General features: G+C 35.6%; 1 protein-coding gene across 2 annotated transcripts in view; it reads left to right on the top strand.

Annotated features, from left to right (window-relative positions):
- The window catches only part of ADAMTS6 (ADAM metallopeptidase with thrombospondin type 1 motif 6), a 159,395-nt gene that overhangs the window by 130,284 nt on the left and 11,556 nt on the right, over positions 1–17,555 (top strand). For both annotated transcript variants that reach the window (XM_075021634.1, XM_075021633.1), the window contains 2 exons: positions 7,255–7,384; positions 10,834–11,038. In XM_075021634.1, the coding sequence (XP_074877735.1) occupies positions 7,255–7,384; positions 10,834–11,038 (335 nt within the window). The remainder of the gene's footprint in view (positions 1–7,254; positions 7,385–10,833; positions 11,039–17,555) is intronic.

Here is a 17,555-nt window from a genome sequence, read left to right as displayed (position 1 = left end):
CTTACCTGCTAATTATCAGTTTGTCATTATATGGGTACCTTTCTGGAATGTCTGACCTCTGAAGCACGCAATGAATTTCATCATTGCATGAAGTGTGTGTAAAGCAAAGCATTCTGAAAACTCAGCCAGGCACCTGTAATCAATGAACTCTTTCCACAGTAGACATTATACCTCCTCTCCCCCTGTATTCTTCATCGAGTGGTCTAGGAGATAAATTCAAGTTTGTGAAACAAACAATTACGTTTTTAGATTGCCTCTAAAAAGCAGAAGGAATTTAGTCTTTCTTTCATGAAAGATTGTAAACTGTGTATTTAGTAGTGTCACTCATGTTAAAGAAGAACAAAATATTCCATAGTTTCTCTGCCAGTGGCCATCATGTTCTGTACAGTGAACCAAGCAGCAATGTCTCAAAAGTCTGAGGTTTATTTTGGTATTTTCTTAAGTTTTTCTAAAAATAGGTTCTTCAGATTTACCAGGTAGTTAAAAACCTTGCCTGGTAACAGACAACTCTTTTATTTTCTTGGATTCATGTACTCATTTGTAGGAGGAGAATATAATTTCATTCATCCAGAATTGCAGCTTTTCTTTTTTACACTAGAACCAGTATTTTCTATATTGAAAAACTTTTCTTTAAAATACAAATTTATAGTATCTGAGCTAGTTCTTCCTCTCTGGCAACATTATGTAAAACTGATCTGCATGTATTGTCCGTATTAATTCCCTTTTTTCCTGAAAGTTCACTGATAACTGTTCCACTCTCAGTCAAGGTTTTCCAGAAGGAAAGTTTGTTACTATCTTATATAGGTCTTTATAGCTGGTGGCAGACTTCCACAATACTGCAGGAAAACAATGCCAGCGAATACCAGAATGTACAGTGCAAGTTTATCTGTACAGAGAAGAGTGGGAGAGGAGAGAACACAGGGAATTCAGAAGGGATGGATGGATGAACAGTTTGCTGGAATTCAGAAAAAAATGATGACAACAGAAGATTTTCTTTAAGGACCTGATTACTTTATCATTTAATGAGAGAGTCTGAGAAAGGGAAAACTAGAATATGTAGAAATAGGAAATAAAATAAGAAAATGAGAGCTGGAAAGAGAAGAAGAAAGTGCTAAAATAGGAAAGGGTGATATATATCACTTACAGATCACAGAATTGTAGTTTATTTACTCTCATGCCTGTCTTTCCTTGTATGTTATCTTGTAGCTTTCCAAGGGCAAGTGTATAACTTTGTCCAGATCCATAAGTACTCTTAGTAAGGAAGTGAACTGCTGGTGTTATTGTTTAAAAAAAATCCAACAAAGGGATATATTTAAAAATAAACTACAATAAGTGCATATACCCCTTTCTAAAATTTCTTCCATGCTCAATAAATTCTAGCATTAAATTACAATAAATGACAGCATTTATTATCTGGAATTTATGAGGTATCCTAAGCATTGGTTTTGATTTTATTCATTCTATGAGAGTTCATCTCCGGGTGAGTTAAATGTCTTAGATATTAATGGTTTTTTATTAAATAGTCAGTCAGTATAATATTATAAGTAAATTGATTGCTGTCCAGTTTTATTTGCTGCTGGTCACTCTTGTAGAGTGGTGCCTACTATGTTTTTCTTTCATGCCGTCAGATGAATTATGAAACTGTCTTTAGACAAATGAAACATACTTGTCCTCATCAAGGAAAATGTTAAGTTTGGCTCTCTGATAAACATCTTGTGATATGATGAGTGAGCTCAGAAAGTATGTCTGGTTTAACCAGCATGCACTAGTTTCAGTGATGCAGAATTCACTATGTATTGGTACTGGCATCTTTATAATTAACTGTTGCAATTGCAAACCACAATTTTTGGGATTGCTTTTAAAAATAGATATAGCATTTACATGCCTGCAGTTTTAATTTAAGAATAAAATGTGCTCCATGTAATTTAAAATTTGGCTGCTGTAAGTCATGCAGACTATTTGTGAATTGAAATCTGCAAAACATCTCAGTTCTCTGGAGATTATGGTCACTAAACCGCTGGAGTTTTGTTTTCTATTAGAATTGCATTGACCAGTCATGAGGACATTTTATGTCTTTTATTATAAACTATAAATCTGTAGATTTGAAAGCAGAGTGTTTCAGTTTAACTGCTTGTAATTATTCCCCCAAGAGTTTAAATGAACTTGTTTAGCTGTGCTTTTTAGATTATTTTAAGAGAGACCATATACTCAGGGAAGAGTTGATAATTTAAAAAGATTTTTTCAAGGCCCACAGGGCTTAACCAAGTTGTAGCTATTGTCTGGGTAAAAACTGCACTTCTAGATTTTTCTATTTCTTTTTCTTGTTTTAAAGTTAGAATCTGAATTTTGTTTCTGAGATTTTATTTTAAATGACATTGTAATTAGACAACAATATAAAGTTTACATACTGTGTGGTAAGATGCTGCAAACATTTTAAAGCTGGATTAATGTATCTCCTGGCATGGATTAAAGATTCTTCACTGTATGAGTGAATAGTGGTGAATACTGTCTTACAGGTGATATGCTACCTGACCAATGTTCAATAAATAACACATTTGACTTAATTTTTTTTTTTTTAAACTGAGCACAGTGATACTTTGTATTCATAGTACTTCAGAATACTTTCTTATTACATAGCTCCTCAGAAATGAATTTACTGAGACTGCCAATTTTTAGCCAAAGCCTACAAGGAAATGTGTCTGATGCCAGTAGGAAATTCAGTGAAAACATAACATTAATACCTATGCTATCCTATAAATATATTTGCAAGAATGGTATGTATCATTAAAATGCTTAATTATAAACTGTGCATAAATTGTTATTTTTAAGCAATTACATTTGAGGGAAATACCATTACGAAGCAACATTCAGCCTGTTTTATCAGCCACCAAGAGAATTAAGGCAGCTTGTGATAGAAAGGATGAATGATTATTCATCAGTCAGAGCTGAACATAAATTCTATGTCAACCAGCAGTGCCATGTTACTAGCAATCCTATTTGGCTAGACTTTTTAAATACTATTTCTCATCACAGTGAATTTGAGTAGAAAATTGCAAAAGAAACACTCCTACTCAGGTTGTCAGACTGGATTTTAATTATTCTCATCTGTTGGCGTTGTTTGCATAAATCGTAGAATCTAAAGTGAATCATCTTGTCATAGTTTCTCAAATATTTACATCTTCCACGTAATGTCAAAAAGCAAAGATTGAGATTATAAAGGAGAGCCTAATCTGGTAAACATTTTGCTCTCTCTTTTCATGCTGCAATTGATACATATTTTCTCCACTAAAATAGTACTAAAGGAGTAGAGAACTGAAGAAAATAATCTCTTACTCTGGCTGCGTGTATATATGTATATACATATAGAACGAAATATGTAACAACAACATTGAATTACTAACTGATTGGAAATTTTGAAGAAAAAGGATAAAGATCTAGAAATAAGTGACAAATGGCCAAAGTGTAATATGTTAGGTCATTTCTGACTAGCCAGATATACTTCAAAATATAACTAATTTTCTAGATCAAGGAATGTAGTAGATTCATTGATCTAGACTTTGTTAAGGCTTTTGTTGTCACACCTAAAAAAGAAGTAGGAAAGATTAGTAGACAAGAGGCATGCTTAAAATGTAAATTTTTAGGCCAAAAGGCAGTCAGCCTAGTGGGCTTCTTAAAGACCTTTCACATGACTCATGAGACTTCAGTTTTCTTGTTCTGATAGCATAAAAAGTAGAAAGCTCTGTTGAAATTTGCTGACAGTGCAGCACTAGCAGACATATGGAGAAGACTGGCATATGTTGTAGTCATGATAAAGGCAGATTTGATTTTAGGATGTGTTTGTTTAAAAGTATTAATGACACTGGATAAGGCACTAGTAAGATCCCTCTGGAGTACTGGGCACAGTTTGTATTGTGGTTGTAATAAACTCAGGTGTGAGCAGATGCACAGAAGGGTTGTAAGGTTGACCAAAGGAATGGTGTATCTAACACAGAGACTGCTAAGAGTTGACTTGATTAATACAATGAAGTTACTTAAACTGAAAGACCATTTTGACTTTAAAAAATTAAATTGGCAATTAATGCCTCTAGAATGGAAATTGGAATGCTTATAGTAGTCACAGGTGTGAAGTTCAGAGAAGAAAAATGTACCTGGGCTTGAAGTGGAGCTTGATCAATTTATGAAAGGGGTTACATAGAGTGCTTCCCAGCAATAGAAGGGTGTTGCTTCTAGCTGTGTGTTCCAAGTTCCTGTGTTCCAAGGTTATTCAATTGCCCTTATAGTGCAAGATCTCACTGAATTTCAGCTTTATATCATTTCATGTAATTGAAATATTAGATGCTGAGAATGCTATAAATGGAACATCTTTATGTGAAGCTCTCCAATCTTTCGTACCTGATGGATGAATATCTGAAAGAGAATATCTGTATGTTAACGCAGTCAACTGATAGCTGTGGAGACATACTTCAGGCCCTTGAGAGTCCCCTATGCTACTGATTGGAGTTGTATCTCAATTCCAACTGGACCTAACTATCTAGATAAATGATTTGTTTTCCAACATGTAAAGCACATAACTTGAAAATTAGCAGAAAAATAGAGGTTGAATACTGTTCAAAAATGGTGTTTTCTTTTTAGCTTGTTCATGTAGATTTGTGTGTGTAGGATACACTTGGAAAACAGTCTGGCATGTTCTGTGCTGTTTAGTAGTACCAGCTGTTGTCTAATGTGGCTTCCAGGTATGTGTAGAATGAAGAGCAAATGGAAGGCACTGATTGGTTTACTTGGCTGTAAGACATGTATCTCATATTATTCATTATCTTTTTCATAAACAAAGCTTACTTTAAAATGATTGTGATGTTTATGGATAACCTGAGATGTCAGACATGTGAAATGATTTACAACCTGATTTAAAGTGCCTACTTTGTGAAGGTTATGTGTAGTTATAATCAAAAAGGAGATCCCAGCAGCAAAACTCCAGATTCTGGATTTAGGTATTGCAGTAGAGTGAAGACTCCAGCATTAGGCATAGTTGGTCTCAACATGGTTAATGATTTTGAGGTGAGGTGAAGATGCAGGTGATTTTGAGGGCTGAATCAAAGTTCTCACCTGCTAAACAGGCATCCTGTAAGAAACGGTATGTTGAGTGATGAATCTAACGACTCTCCTGTTTGTCAGGAACAAGAACATTAGAGTTGAGGACACATGGAACATATTTATGTGCTTAGGATCCAGACTGCTGGGTTTTCCCAAGAGTATTTGAATTAACAAGGCTCTATTTTTACGTAAGGGATAATACCCATAATTTGCAGGATGCCGTGACAGTTACCTATTAAATAGCAATTCCCTATTGCAGAGTGAAGAGGTTTCAGCTGGGAGTACATATCCAGAAGAGTACTCTTAACTGTGTGCTATAGAAAATTCAGGAGTCTAAGAGGGTAGGGAAGGGGAAAAAATTTTTAATAAGCATTCTGGGCCACAGTGCAGCTAGGGATGCAAGATTCATGGGGCTCATGGCAGGAAGACAAGAAAGAGGTGTAATCTGTAACCAGAAAATAAGACATTAATCTAGCACAGGCAGGTATGGATTTTCATCCTTGGTTTCAAGGTGGTTTAAACATTTTACATCAGACCATAATTGAATAAAAACTAGAAATAATCTACAGACTAGAAACCACAGTCTTGCCACCTTAGCTAAACTAACCACTAAATCACAGAAGTTACGGTGTTCTCATGGGAATTAGGAATCCCCTCAGAGTGAGAAGGGATCATAGCTACTCCTGCATCTGCAGCTTCATGGGGAAGTGCATGCCATCCTCAAGACTCATGAAAAAGGAGGTTACCATTTTCCCCATGACCTTTGCACATAACTTCATGAAGACATTTCACATGTCTGTAGACTGGGAGGCTTCTGTTCATAGCCAAGCAGGATGCTTTGGGGGCCAAACTTCAGGCATCTTAAGGCTAGGCTTGACTCACTGTAGAATTAAATACCTGAATTCTATGTGGATCACATTTTATGAACCAAAGTAGGAAATTTGATTCTTGTCCATTTTTGTCTAACAAAAGTGGCAATTACAAGGTAAGTTGTTTAGCTTGTTTAAAATGAGCAAAAGGACTACAGATATTTGGTGAAAGAAATCCCATGTTTTTACTGGGATGTTCAGTGCCTGAAAAACAGATTTATGTAATTAATTTTATTACTGCATGTCTACCTCCTATAAAAAGCTTGTCTTAAAATGGAGAGAGGGCTGTAAAGTTGGCAGATATTTGAAGCCAGGATGTTTTAATCCCTATTTAATTGTATGCATTTCACATTTTGGAGAAAGTTAAATAATTGCTTCTGCTTTTAAGAAAAGTTCAGGGCTTTTTGCAGATTTTATCATAGGAATAATTGTATTATTTCAGTATTATGAGTACTGCTGTTCAGTAAGAACTGCATATGAATTGCAGATCCACAGTCTTTATGCTAGCAAACATCATACAGCTTATTCTAAAAAGAGAGGAGGAGGCCGTGTGTACTACTTTTTACAGCAATACTCTGAGCTGCACTGTTGTCATATCAGTGGTTCTTTGATGCCTTTCTTTTGATCCTAATACGCTACCTTATAATGTTGCCTTGGCAGTGATACATCATTATGTTTTTGAGAATTATAATCAATTCTAAACTGCCCTGTTGATGGTTAACAGTGAAAGAGAAGCTGGGAGTGCCAGACAAAATGAGCGTTCACAGAGACAAACTGCATCTTTCAGAATGAATAATACTTTTATTATTTTAATGAAGAAAATGTTTATAGGATAACACGTATAAAAATGCAACACTGTTTCCCAGTATTGCTGGTTTATTTTAAACCAGAGCACATGAACAAATAATTCTGCACTGAAGTGTGACCACATTCTATTTGGTGATGTTTTCTTTGGAAATGTGTCTTTTACTATGAGAGGAGGGTAGAGAGAAAATGGATTTTGTGCAATATACAAATAAAAACGATCTGTTAGTAAATCTATAAATATATTCCTTTTGTTTTAGAAAACAACAGCAATTTAAAATCCTCTCTCAGTGGGGTGGACTAAAATTGAAGGAAAATGAGAGATTTATTGTGGTCAGGGGGCATTCAGACAATTGGAATTCACACCCCTGCAGCATTCAGCCAATTAAAGTGGGATGGTAGGATTAATAATCAATAGGTGAAATACACTTTTGCTCAGCAAGTGGAAGAGCAAGAATGATTAATTAATGGTGTTTCATTTCATCCCAAGGTGTGCAGAGACAAGAGGTGGTGTGTAAAAGGCTGGATGACAACTCCATTGTACAAAACAATTACTGTGACCCTGACAGTAAGCCTCCAGAAAACCAAAGAGCCTGCAACACTGAGCCTTGCCCACCTGAGTAAGTTATTAGTCACTAAGATGGACATGTGTTTTGCATAGATAGAAGAGTCTTTGTGATCTATAATAAATGCTGTTGACCAAATGTGTATAAAATTCTGACCTAGGATTAGGGTCCTGTGTTATCAGTCAGGATATTTGGTTTTGGTCTTTTTGTTACTGTTTCTTGTTCCTCTGAAATCAGTTGTGGAAAATATACACTTTGACCTAGAGGAGGCCTGATTTGACTGAGGAACAGTGGTGTTTAAACTACACAAAGCAGATCAGACATTGTAAGTAAAAACGTACTATTAAAGCAGTTTTGGGGGTGTAAAAGTCAGATATGGCGAGTAGTTCTCAGAGTAGAACTGGGAACCATTCTTAAGGTAATAGTTACAGAATAATCTTGAGGTGACACTAACTTTGCCATGGATATTTCATATTACATACTAAATGTTGCTATATTTTTAAGTCTATTATATTAAAATTTGGGTTGAAGTGTTCACATGAGAAATAGCAAATGTAGAAACTGCTTAATAGACCAAACCATTTACTGATAATCATTTTGTCAAACAACTTTCTCTCCAGGATACTCAGTGTTGTACAGTAATGCTGTGTGCCTTTAGGATTAGGTGTCTACTTGGTTACATCTGTTTAGTTTTATTTTTAAAGATAGCTGTATGCTATATATTGAAAAGATAATTAAAAGCACAGCAGCTCATTTGTTCAAGAATGAAATTTAGCAAGGACCTGTAGCATAGCTACAAAAGCTGTTTAGGAAACAGTTGTGATATTTTGCACTAGAAAATAATTTCAGCATATGCACAACAGCTCCTTATGTTTTGAGACAAATAAAACTTGTGGAAAGAATGGAAGAGATACAACAGTTTATTGATTCACAAGCTCTGGTTAGTTTAAATTTGGTGATAATCTGTAGCTATATTCTAACTGGGCATGAAAATCATTAATGCTGATTAAATGTAGTTGTTGCACAATAAAGAAATGCTGTGGTCTCTTTTAAATGACTCTTAGAAACCGTAAAATTGTAGCATGAAGGACACTGGAAGGAATTAGACAAGACTGTAATGCGTTAAAGTCCCAACAGGTCTTCATGAAGCCAGTTTCTTCCTAGAGTATCAATGGCTTCTCCCCGTGTGGTTACTGGTTGCAGGATGGCAGAGCAATGTCTTCTACACTTACTCCCCCTCTGTCATGTACCATACTCTTGTGACATAAACAGAAGTGAAGCCATTACACTGCTCTCGCCTTGAGTGTGATTGAATGTGAATGTGCTGTCTCACAAACAGCTCTAAAGTAGGTCTAAATCATTGTCCCCACAGTCTATGTGTAAATATATGTTTGCCCTGCAAGGATATACACTTGGCTTCTGTTTGGGTAATGCTGTTTAGCATGGCTCTAAGTGCACTAACTAAACTCTCACACCATGTACCTGAGAGCAGAACTTAGGAAGTGGTCATGTTTGGTCAGTTCCTTTTTACCAAACACATCCCTATCCCTTCCTTTGTGTGGCTTAACTATTTATTTAAAAACCAAAACCAAGAAAAAAAAACCCCAAGCCACAAAGTGGGACACTTCCGGATTCTCTATCCAGTACAGCAGGGACATTGATGAACATGGCGAAACTCAAGTCATCAAGATTCAGAAAGTGGGTGGTGTGTATTAACCAGCATCTGCTTGAATATGTCAGAGCAGTTCAGCCCACATCTGCCTCCAGTCCCATGTTCCCAACAGGGTGAATACAAAGTGCCAAACTCCTAAGGAATGGTTCTTGATTCCTGATCCTGTAAGTAGTCTAGAAGAACTTGCCTGTTCAAATAACAGATAGTTACCCAAAGAAGTTTGACCCTTTTGACTGGAAGATTTATCACCCAGTAAGACTTACTCTTTACATAGAGTGGCCAAATATTTCCATTTTTAATTAGCACAATTCTACTTTCCTCCGGGTGTATACCAAAAGTTATGAAAATGTTACTCTTTCTAGCTGAATGCCAGTTACATTATACTTGAAGTCTCTGAGCAGAAGTGAAGACTGTTTGTTCATAATTATTTTGTTTGTTATTACAATAAGTAACCCTTAATATTCCAGATTTCAGGAAATGATACAGGTAACTCTCATAGTTCTATGAATTATGAATAGTACTGTCTTGTCATACAGTATAAAAATAAAAGGTATCTGAGAATGCATTTGAGCAAATCATAGTACCAACTAAAAATTAACACTTCAGTCTCTCCAGAGCTCTGAAATGCTTCTAATTCTCCCTGCTGTGGTAGAAGCATGTTTGGTGGCAAAGAATCACAAATTAATTCTCTTTTGCTGGGAGATTAATGACAGAATATGGCATATTTGTTTGCATCTCTGCATTGATCTAGGTTCTTCTTAGAATATATTATACATTCTATAACATAAGACAAGATAGCAGCACATCTTTTTTGACAGAGGCTTCAGAAAATGACAAATCTTAGGAGGTAGCTCCAAGCATACCTCCAGGAACATCCACAGTGACTGACATGCCTGGCATTTTTGGCATGTTGGCAACATGTGATAGCATACTAGACTTCACCTTCATCCTTTGCAAGGATGATTCAGGCAAGTGTATCTAATCAACATAGGAAATAGGGAAGACCAAATGTGATCAAATATGTGAAGAGATATATCCAGTGAATTGAGCTGCATTAACCATTCATCAGGAGGGAAAGGAAAATAAAAAGAGTATTACAGCCAGATTAACAGCTGCTTTAATCTCTGCGGCAACACAAAATAATCTAAATAAACTGTCCAACTCCTGACTTTTACTATGGACATGCAGTCAGAAGTTCTCTCTAGCACCTATCATGCAGTGCTTTAAATTTTTTATGTGATGAATTAATGTTTTACTAGTGTTTGCATTACTTACTCTAATAAGTAAGAATATTTTACATTTCAGTATAGCCTTTTATAAAAAAGTTTAGAAATTTTTCATAATCAGATGAGAATTAACTCTCAGAAAGCCCGATTTTGAGATCAAATTATTTTAATGTAATTATACTGGAGAGGCAACCACCTTGGCTTTTAACTTGTGCTGTAACCTACAGTAGTGGTTCCCAAACTTTTCCATTTGCAAAACCATTTTCAGAGAAATAATTTCAGGGAAGTCAAGTACAAATCTACTTAAATAGCTGCAGTTTTGTCAGGCTCAACACTCCTTTCTAACTACTGTAGCCTAAGCTGCAAATTGCTGCTCTAGAGAAATACAAAGTAGTATTATTATTGGAAGATATGATTGCAGTAAGGCATAAATTAAATGTTCAGTAAAAAGACCCATAAGTTTCTACTTTATTTCACTGTGAATACATGTATTGTTAACAATGATTTAGGTTTAGTAATTTAAACTGTTTGGCTTCTGAGTTTGTGCAATTATCTACTCTGTTTCTGAAATGCATTAACTGAGTCTCCTAACCTTTTCTATCCAGATGGTTTATAGGAGATTGGTCAGAATGCAGTAAGACTTGTGATGGAGGAATGCGTTCACGAACAGTTCTCTGTATCAGAAAGATTGGACCTTCTGAGGAGGAGACACTGGACAATACCAACTGTTTAACACACCGGCCTATTGAAAAAGAGCACTGTAACAATCAGTCCTGTCCCCCACAGTGGGTCGCTTTGGACTGGTCAGAAGTAAGGAAATTTTGCTGTGTTAGCTCATTGGTAATAGTGGAGGCAAGAGCTCTGACCACTGAATGTTAGTACATTATCTCTCTACACTTGCTAAGTAAAGGATTAATAAGAAATTCAAAACCTCATAGATTTAGTATTGAAGCGTTTTTTTTCTTTTTTCTTTCCTTCTATGTTGTCAGTTGTGTTGTTTCGTCAAATGATTATGACTTGGTTTTATTAGTCACAGTAGTAAAATAGTAAAATACAAAATAGAGTAGGAAAAAAACCCCAGTAAAACAAAAAAAGCCTAGAATAGCTGTTTGGTATGAGATAATTGTCTTAAAGAAAAAAGCAATTTCCGTGGTTTTTTGAACAAGCAAATAGCTGGATAGTAGAGAAGATGAGTTTATAATATCGGAAGCTGGAATAAACTGCTTTTTTTTTTCTGAAGCAACCATGCTGATGTAAAGCATCACCTTTCTTAGCAACATGCCTCGAGAGGCAGACCTGAAAGTTGGTATTCTCTTTATTAAAGAAAGAACATCTTTTGTTAAGTATGGTGATACCTGTTACAGTATAAGCCAAGCTTATACTATAACTTATACGGATTCAAGTATTGAATTTGAAGAATGTGAACGAGTGCAGCTGAAAGGAAAGGTAAATACATTTGAATGGGACTGCATCACATGCAAATCAGAGTTCAAAAATGTCTGTGTACTTTTTCAGATCCTTGCCATCCTGGACTCCCATCCTACCCAACTCTTTTTTTCAAAGTATTTAGGATTTCTTGAGTTTCCATGTCTGCGTCCTTGCTGTCAAATGCAGCTGTATCATATAATTGCTTTCATACATTGATTAAACTATGTTTTAGAATTAGTTAATTTGGGGGTTTGTCCCACTGCTTCTAGGAGAACTATTCCTGAACTTCAGTCTTTGAATTGCAAGAAGTGGTCTAATGTTCTATTTTAGTTCCTCACCAGTTTATACCTGTTTGCTTTTGTTATCTGAAACAGCCCTTCCTCCTCTCCAGGCATTATTCATCAGAAATGAATTAATCTTGATCACATTCTGCTTTCATGTTTCAGTTAGAAGTTGTCTTTTTGGGAATGGATGACTAGAGTTAAATGTATATATTATCCCAGAGGAGGTTTCACATGTGGCTCATTCTTTTGTTTCCTGCCTCTACTGGTAATACCCATAATGTACAGTGTATCAGTATACCCTAAATAAGCTGCTTCTGTTCCACAACTATCACACACTGATTACATAAAGTTATCTTGCACTCTGTTAATATATCCAGATCTTTATCCTCTTTTCATTTCTTGGTTTTTATTTTTGGAAATGCATGCTCTTGCATGTCATACTGCCAAAATTCACTTCATTTCAGGTATTAATGTTGTCATAGTTGTCCAGTTCTTTCTGTAGAGCATACCTCTGTAGCATCAAGGTCAGTTAACTACCTGTGCTATCTGCTAGTTTCAGGAATTTCAGAAACACTGAACAACTGAAACTACTTTTGTGGTGAACATCATCAAGTAGACTGGAAAGAAATACAAATCAGATCAGTCCTATGACTGATCCTAGAAGGTCTTTGCAGGTAGCATCTCTCAAATCCTAAACTTCACCCAGTTGTCATCCCCCTTTCAAATACTCTACTGAAGCCCAGGTAGGTTAGAACTGTTGCACTTCCTTTGTCTAAAAAAATGAAGGGAGACCATTAGAATAAATTGGAATGATCTACCAATGATATACCCATGAATCATTGTATCTGATTTTTTGTGTACTTGCTTGCCTTTGAAGTGTCTTTCATTCAAAGTAATGATAAGTCACTGAGTACTATAAAGAAGGTTGATGTGCATGTAGTTGCACAGATCTCTTCTATGCCCAGATACATTTAGCTCCAAAAGTTTTTAAAGTCTCTGGTAATTCAAAGCATGAAGAACGAAGCCTACTAGCATCACTGTGAGCACCCATAGAAGTGGTACAGAACAGCTCTTACCATAATTTGTTAATGCAGGTAATATATTTTACTAAATCACAGAGTGTTTGAGGTTGGAAGTCATCTGGATGTCATCTTGTCTAACCCCCCCAGCTCAAGCAGGGCTGCCTAGAGCCAGTTACCCAGGACCACATCCAGACAGCTTTTTAGTACCTCTGGTGATGGAGACTCCATCCGCTATTAGTTAATAATAGTCTAAGCATTATGGCAGTACTTAAAAGTAGTAATATCTGCATGTTAAATTACAGTGCTGTGAGCTGTCATCGAAGCTGTTGTTGTTCATCTGCTTGCTGTCTGAATTTCAGCTTGTATAATCTCCATCTGTTGTTCTTAGCTGAAGAAACTACTTCTGTAGACAATTTGTTTATTATTGTTATTTTTCTTTGAACAAAAGGAACAGTACAGCAAATTGACGTATCTTTAACTGGTTTTGTTCTGAAGGATTTATGAATGAAATGCCATTTTAGTGAGCTTTTATATCAAAGAAAAATCTTCTAAAGTACAGTGTGAACTTCTGAAATTTTTTTTGTTTTCATTACTTTATCAGACAGGTGCTTTTACTTATATCCTGAATCTCCTGTTATTTGTACCAGGTTTTGTTAATAATCCTCAGTCATTCCCAGACTATAACTCAATCTGTCTCTGGTTTTATTCAGTTTAAGGTAACAGATATTTTTTGGAATCAGTTCTATAAAAAGTTGTCAGTTTTATAACCTGAAACCTGTAGAAAAGCAGTTTCTTCCAGCAGCTTTCCTCAGAGTAGATCAGGACTTCAAGAAACCTAGAAATGGCACAGTGAATCTTAAAGTGTGTGTTGTTCTACATGCGGAACAATATTTTTTTTACCCCACTGTTAGCCAGCATTTCACAAAAGAAGTAGGGCACTAAAATCAAGGCAGAAAAGGTATTAAATGGTCCTTGTCCCGACCTGAAAAGGTACAGTATATTCCAGCCCTTTGAAAATTAATCTGACTTAGAGCAGAAAGGAGTGAAAAGGAAAGAATGGAAGAGTAGGAAGGGATGTTCGTTTGAAGACTCTGTCATACCACATCTGTGGCATTGATAGTTTGTTAGCTCTTTGCATCTGTTATCACAGTACTTTATTTCTGATTGGAATATCTAGGCATCATCTCAGTACTAACAAATAATAGTATCCATATGACAAATTACAGAGCCGTAGATCTATGTTGTCTATATACTATTGCCCTTTAGCTACCTCCTGGAGACATTGCTCACTAATATATCATCCTTAGACTATCAACATTACCACCCTCGTAAGAAGCTTCAACAACTTTTTAAGGCCTTCATATCCACCCTTTTATACAGCAGGAGCATGGTATAATTTTGAAAAAAATAATTCTAAACATTCTAAAGATTCAAGCTCTGCTGAGATTGTGAAAAAGTGCCAGCTTCTTTCTGGTATGAATTTTGCCTGGTGTTTGCCTGGTATAGCTTGGCAAACTGTCTTGACTAATGATACCATTTTAATACAATGAGAAAAATAGCTTTTTTTTCTGTTCAGGGTTCCCAGAAATATAATCTATTAAAATTCTTATAGTACTATACATATAAACATTTATTTATATGTATTTATATGATTTTCTGACAGAATCACAAAAATGAAAACAAGAGTGAACTCAAAAAGTGAAGAGTTCAACACTGCTTCCATTGAAGCCAATGGCAAACCTTGCTACTTTTCTCTGGAATGCAAGTTCTAAAGTTTTGGTTTCATACTCAAAACAAGCAATATGTGGTACAAATTAAACAAATATAGAACTCTGTTATATGCTAATGTACTTGTTGAGCATCAGTATAGTTACACGTTTTTTTAGCCTTCAGGGTTAATTAACAAGAAATTCTGCATCTTTTTGGTCAGAGAAACAAAACCATTTTGTAAACATAGAGATTAAATAAAGTCTTTAGGAGAATGTAAAAGTGCTTTTATCAAATAGTAATTAAAGCTGACTGTCTTGCCCAATGGAATGTAGTCATTCTCAGGTATTTTGTCATAAAAGTTTTTGCGCTTTGCAATAGTTGAGCTTTGACTGAATTATTCTGCCCACTGTAAATTACTTCTTTTATGTTTTTCCAGATAATAAAATAAACTGGAAAAAAACAATCTAAGGATTTCTTGAGAGAAGCCTTATCAGACAAGCACATTTACTTTGCATTCATATTACCATTAGTCATGACTTCCACTGAGTGAGTCAAAAATTCTAGAAGCATTTACTAATGGAAGACACTTCTTTCTGTTTTTGTTTGTCTGGGCATTTTGTCTTGCATTTACTTTGGACACATACAATTTTTGTTAAATTCTACTGATACTTTTTATTTTTGGTGATTCAGTATTATTGTAGGCAACTTATTTCCTTACTTCACTTTCATTTCTGGGGACTGGGTGTAGTCCATCTTATTTAGTGGAATTTTGAAATTTAGTTTTCTTCTGGTACCAGTAGCTGAAAGAAGATTTTTCTCAGGTGAGAGATTAGACATAGATAAAACAATGTGTCTTCAAGAAGGACTAGAAAATGGATGCACCTAAACTCAAATTTTGATCCTCAAACTCTTACTTGCTTGCTAACACATTCTAGAGATTATGAAACAGCATAGGCACATTGGGGTTTGACATTTTTTACAAGGTCCTTTCAACGTTGTATCTTTTCTGTTTGTTTTTGACAGAATGCTCAGTCACTGAGAGGAAGAAATTGAGCGCAGGTGATTTTTAAGTACTCAGCTAGAAAGGGGCACTTGCTTCTAGTTCCTGCTTAAACGTCATGCATTTTACATGAAATATTTGTGGTAGAAAATACCTGCAACGTTCCATGGAATTTGGACCTGAACTTAACGAGTCATGATCATGATGCTGAAGACCTCACACATTTGTTATTCTTCTTTGGTCTCTATTTAGTATTAATAGTGTTATTGCAGTTCAGCCAGAGAGATAGAGATGTTTCTTCTCTTACTTCCCTCCTTCCTGTAGTTTTCTAGTAGGCATGTATTTAGGGTACACAAGATTTGGGGTTAAAGGCCCTTCAGTATGAGGATGATTGAACCTGGCTATTCTGTATCAGAATTCTGAACGCTGAACTACTGCAGATAAGGAGGCAGTACCTTGGTAGGAAGGGATAGAATAGCATAGGAAAGTAAAGGTTAATTTTTAACGATAGTGATTATATACCCATTTTGCAGTTCTGGATTATAAACTCCAAATGGAGGACACATCTCTTTGCAGCCTTGTTTAAGATCTTAAACTTAAGCAGAGATAAGATTTAGGACAAACCTGTCCATTCTGCATTGGTTAGTTTAGGTGGCTCCCACTTTCTTAAAGATCTTGTTTTGAGGTATATATATATATATATATACACCTTTACATATGTATAGGGAATATCAATATCTTACATAGTACTGTGGCACTGTTCTAAAATTTCTTTAAGTTAGGCAGAGATGCTTTGTGATTAGGCATACAACAGTAAAGTTTAGATCACTCATCATTTTTTTTGAAAATGAATCTTAGGGTTGTTTTGTTTTTTCCCCGGTTATATACTGACCTGTTTTGGATGTGTCAAAGGCCTTTGGTGTGTGACCTCTTGAATATTGCTTCGGTCCACATAGTGTTTTTTCCCAGATAATGTTTTGTCTCTATAGCTGCTTTCATATGAAAGGCAGTTCCCCTCTTGACAGATTTAGCATAATCTGTATGTAAGGTTTATGCTATCAGAAACTGGTTCTTGTCCAAATACTGCAGATATGCTTATGGGATAAAAGTTAACATGCCAGTAGGGAATTCTAAAACTGTGCTTGCAAAATCTCCTGGTCAGATGTTAAAGAGGGACTGATTTGGGGAAGGTCTTGAGTTTTAATTTTGTTAGCACTTGTCTCTTCCCCATTCTGCAGTTGTGCTAAGGTAAATGACAGTTAATAGTCAGTAGCAAAAAGGAGGGAGAAGTGGGGGGTGGACCAAGATGAAGAAAGAGGAGGAAAAGCAGAGGTCATCAGAACTGCTTCTTTTCAAATTACTGTTTTATTATCTGCTTGCTGTCAGAACAAGCAGAGGAGTGATAAAAGGAGAAAAACCAAAAACTGTGTGAAAACAGAATTAAAATTTAATTAGGAGAGGAGAGAAAAGCATGCATTGTAGGAGAGGGTACAGTATTTCTATCTGAATAGTCTGGTTTCTATGGAGTCCAGTAAACCATTTATCTTCCCATATGTTTATTGAGGAAAAATCTGTTCATTGTAGCTCAGTAGTCTGTAACTGAGGTGGAGAAAGACTGTACTAAGGTCATAGTAAGAACAGAGAATTCTACTTTTAATTTCTGAAATGCACACTCAAGTTTGTTTCATAATAGTGCTACATGTGGCCAACCTTTCTATTTTGCAGCAAAGTGCTTTTCTTAAACCTAACCTAAAGGCTCTTATATATAAGTAAATAGTAACACCATAGCCCAAATATAAATAGCAAAGGAAATCTACTTTTATCAGATTAAAACTTATAAAAACTTGAACTTAATAAAGCAATAATCAGTCATCTTGTTGGTG

Source organism: Buteo buteo, chromosome Z (genome assembly GCF_964188355.1).
Source record: "Buteo buteo chromosome Z, bButBut1.hap1.1, whole genome shotgun sequence".
Lineage (NCBI taxonomy): Eukaryota > Metazoa > Chordata > Aves > Accipitriformes > Accipitridae > Buteo > Buteo buteo.
Note: the sequence above shows the minus strand (reverse complement) of the source record. Positions and strands in the feature narration are given on the sequence as shown.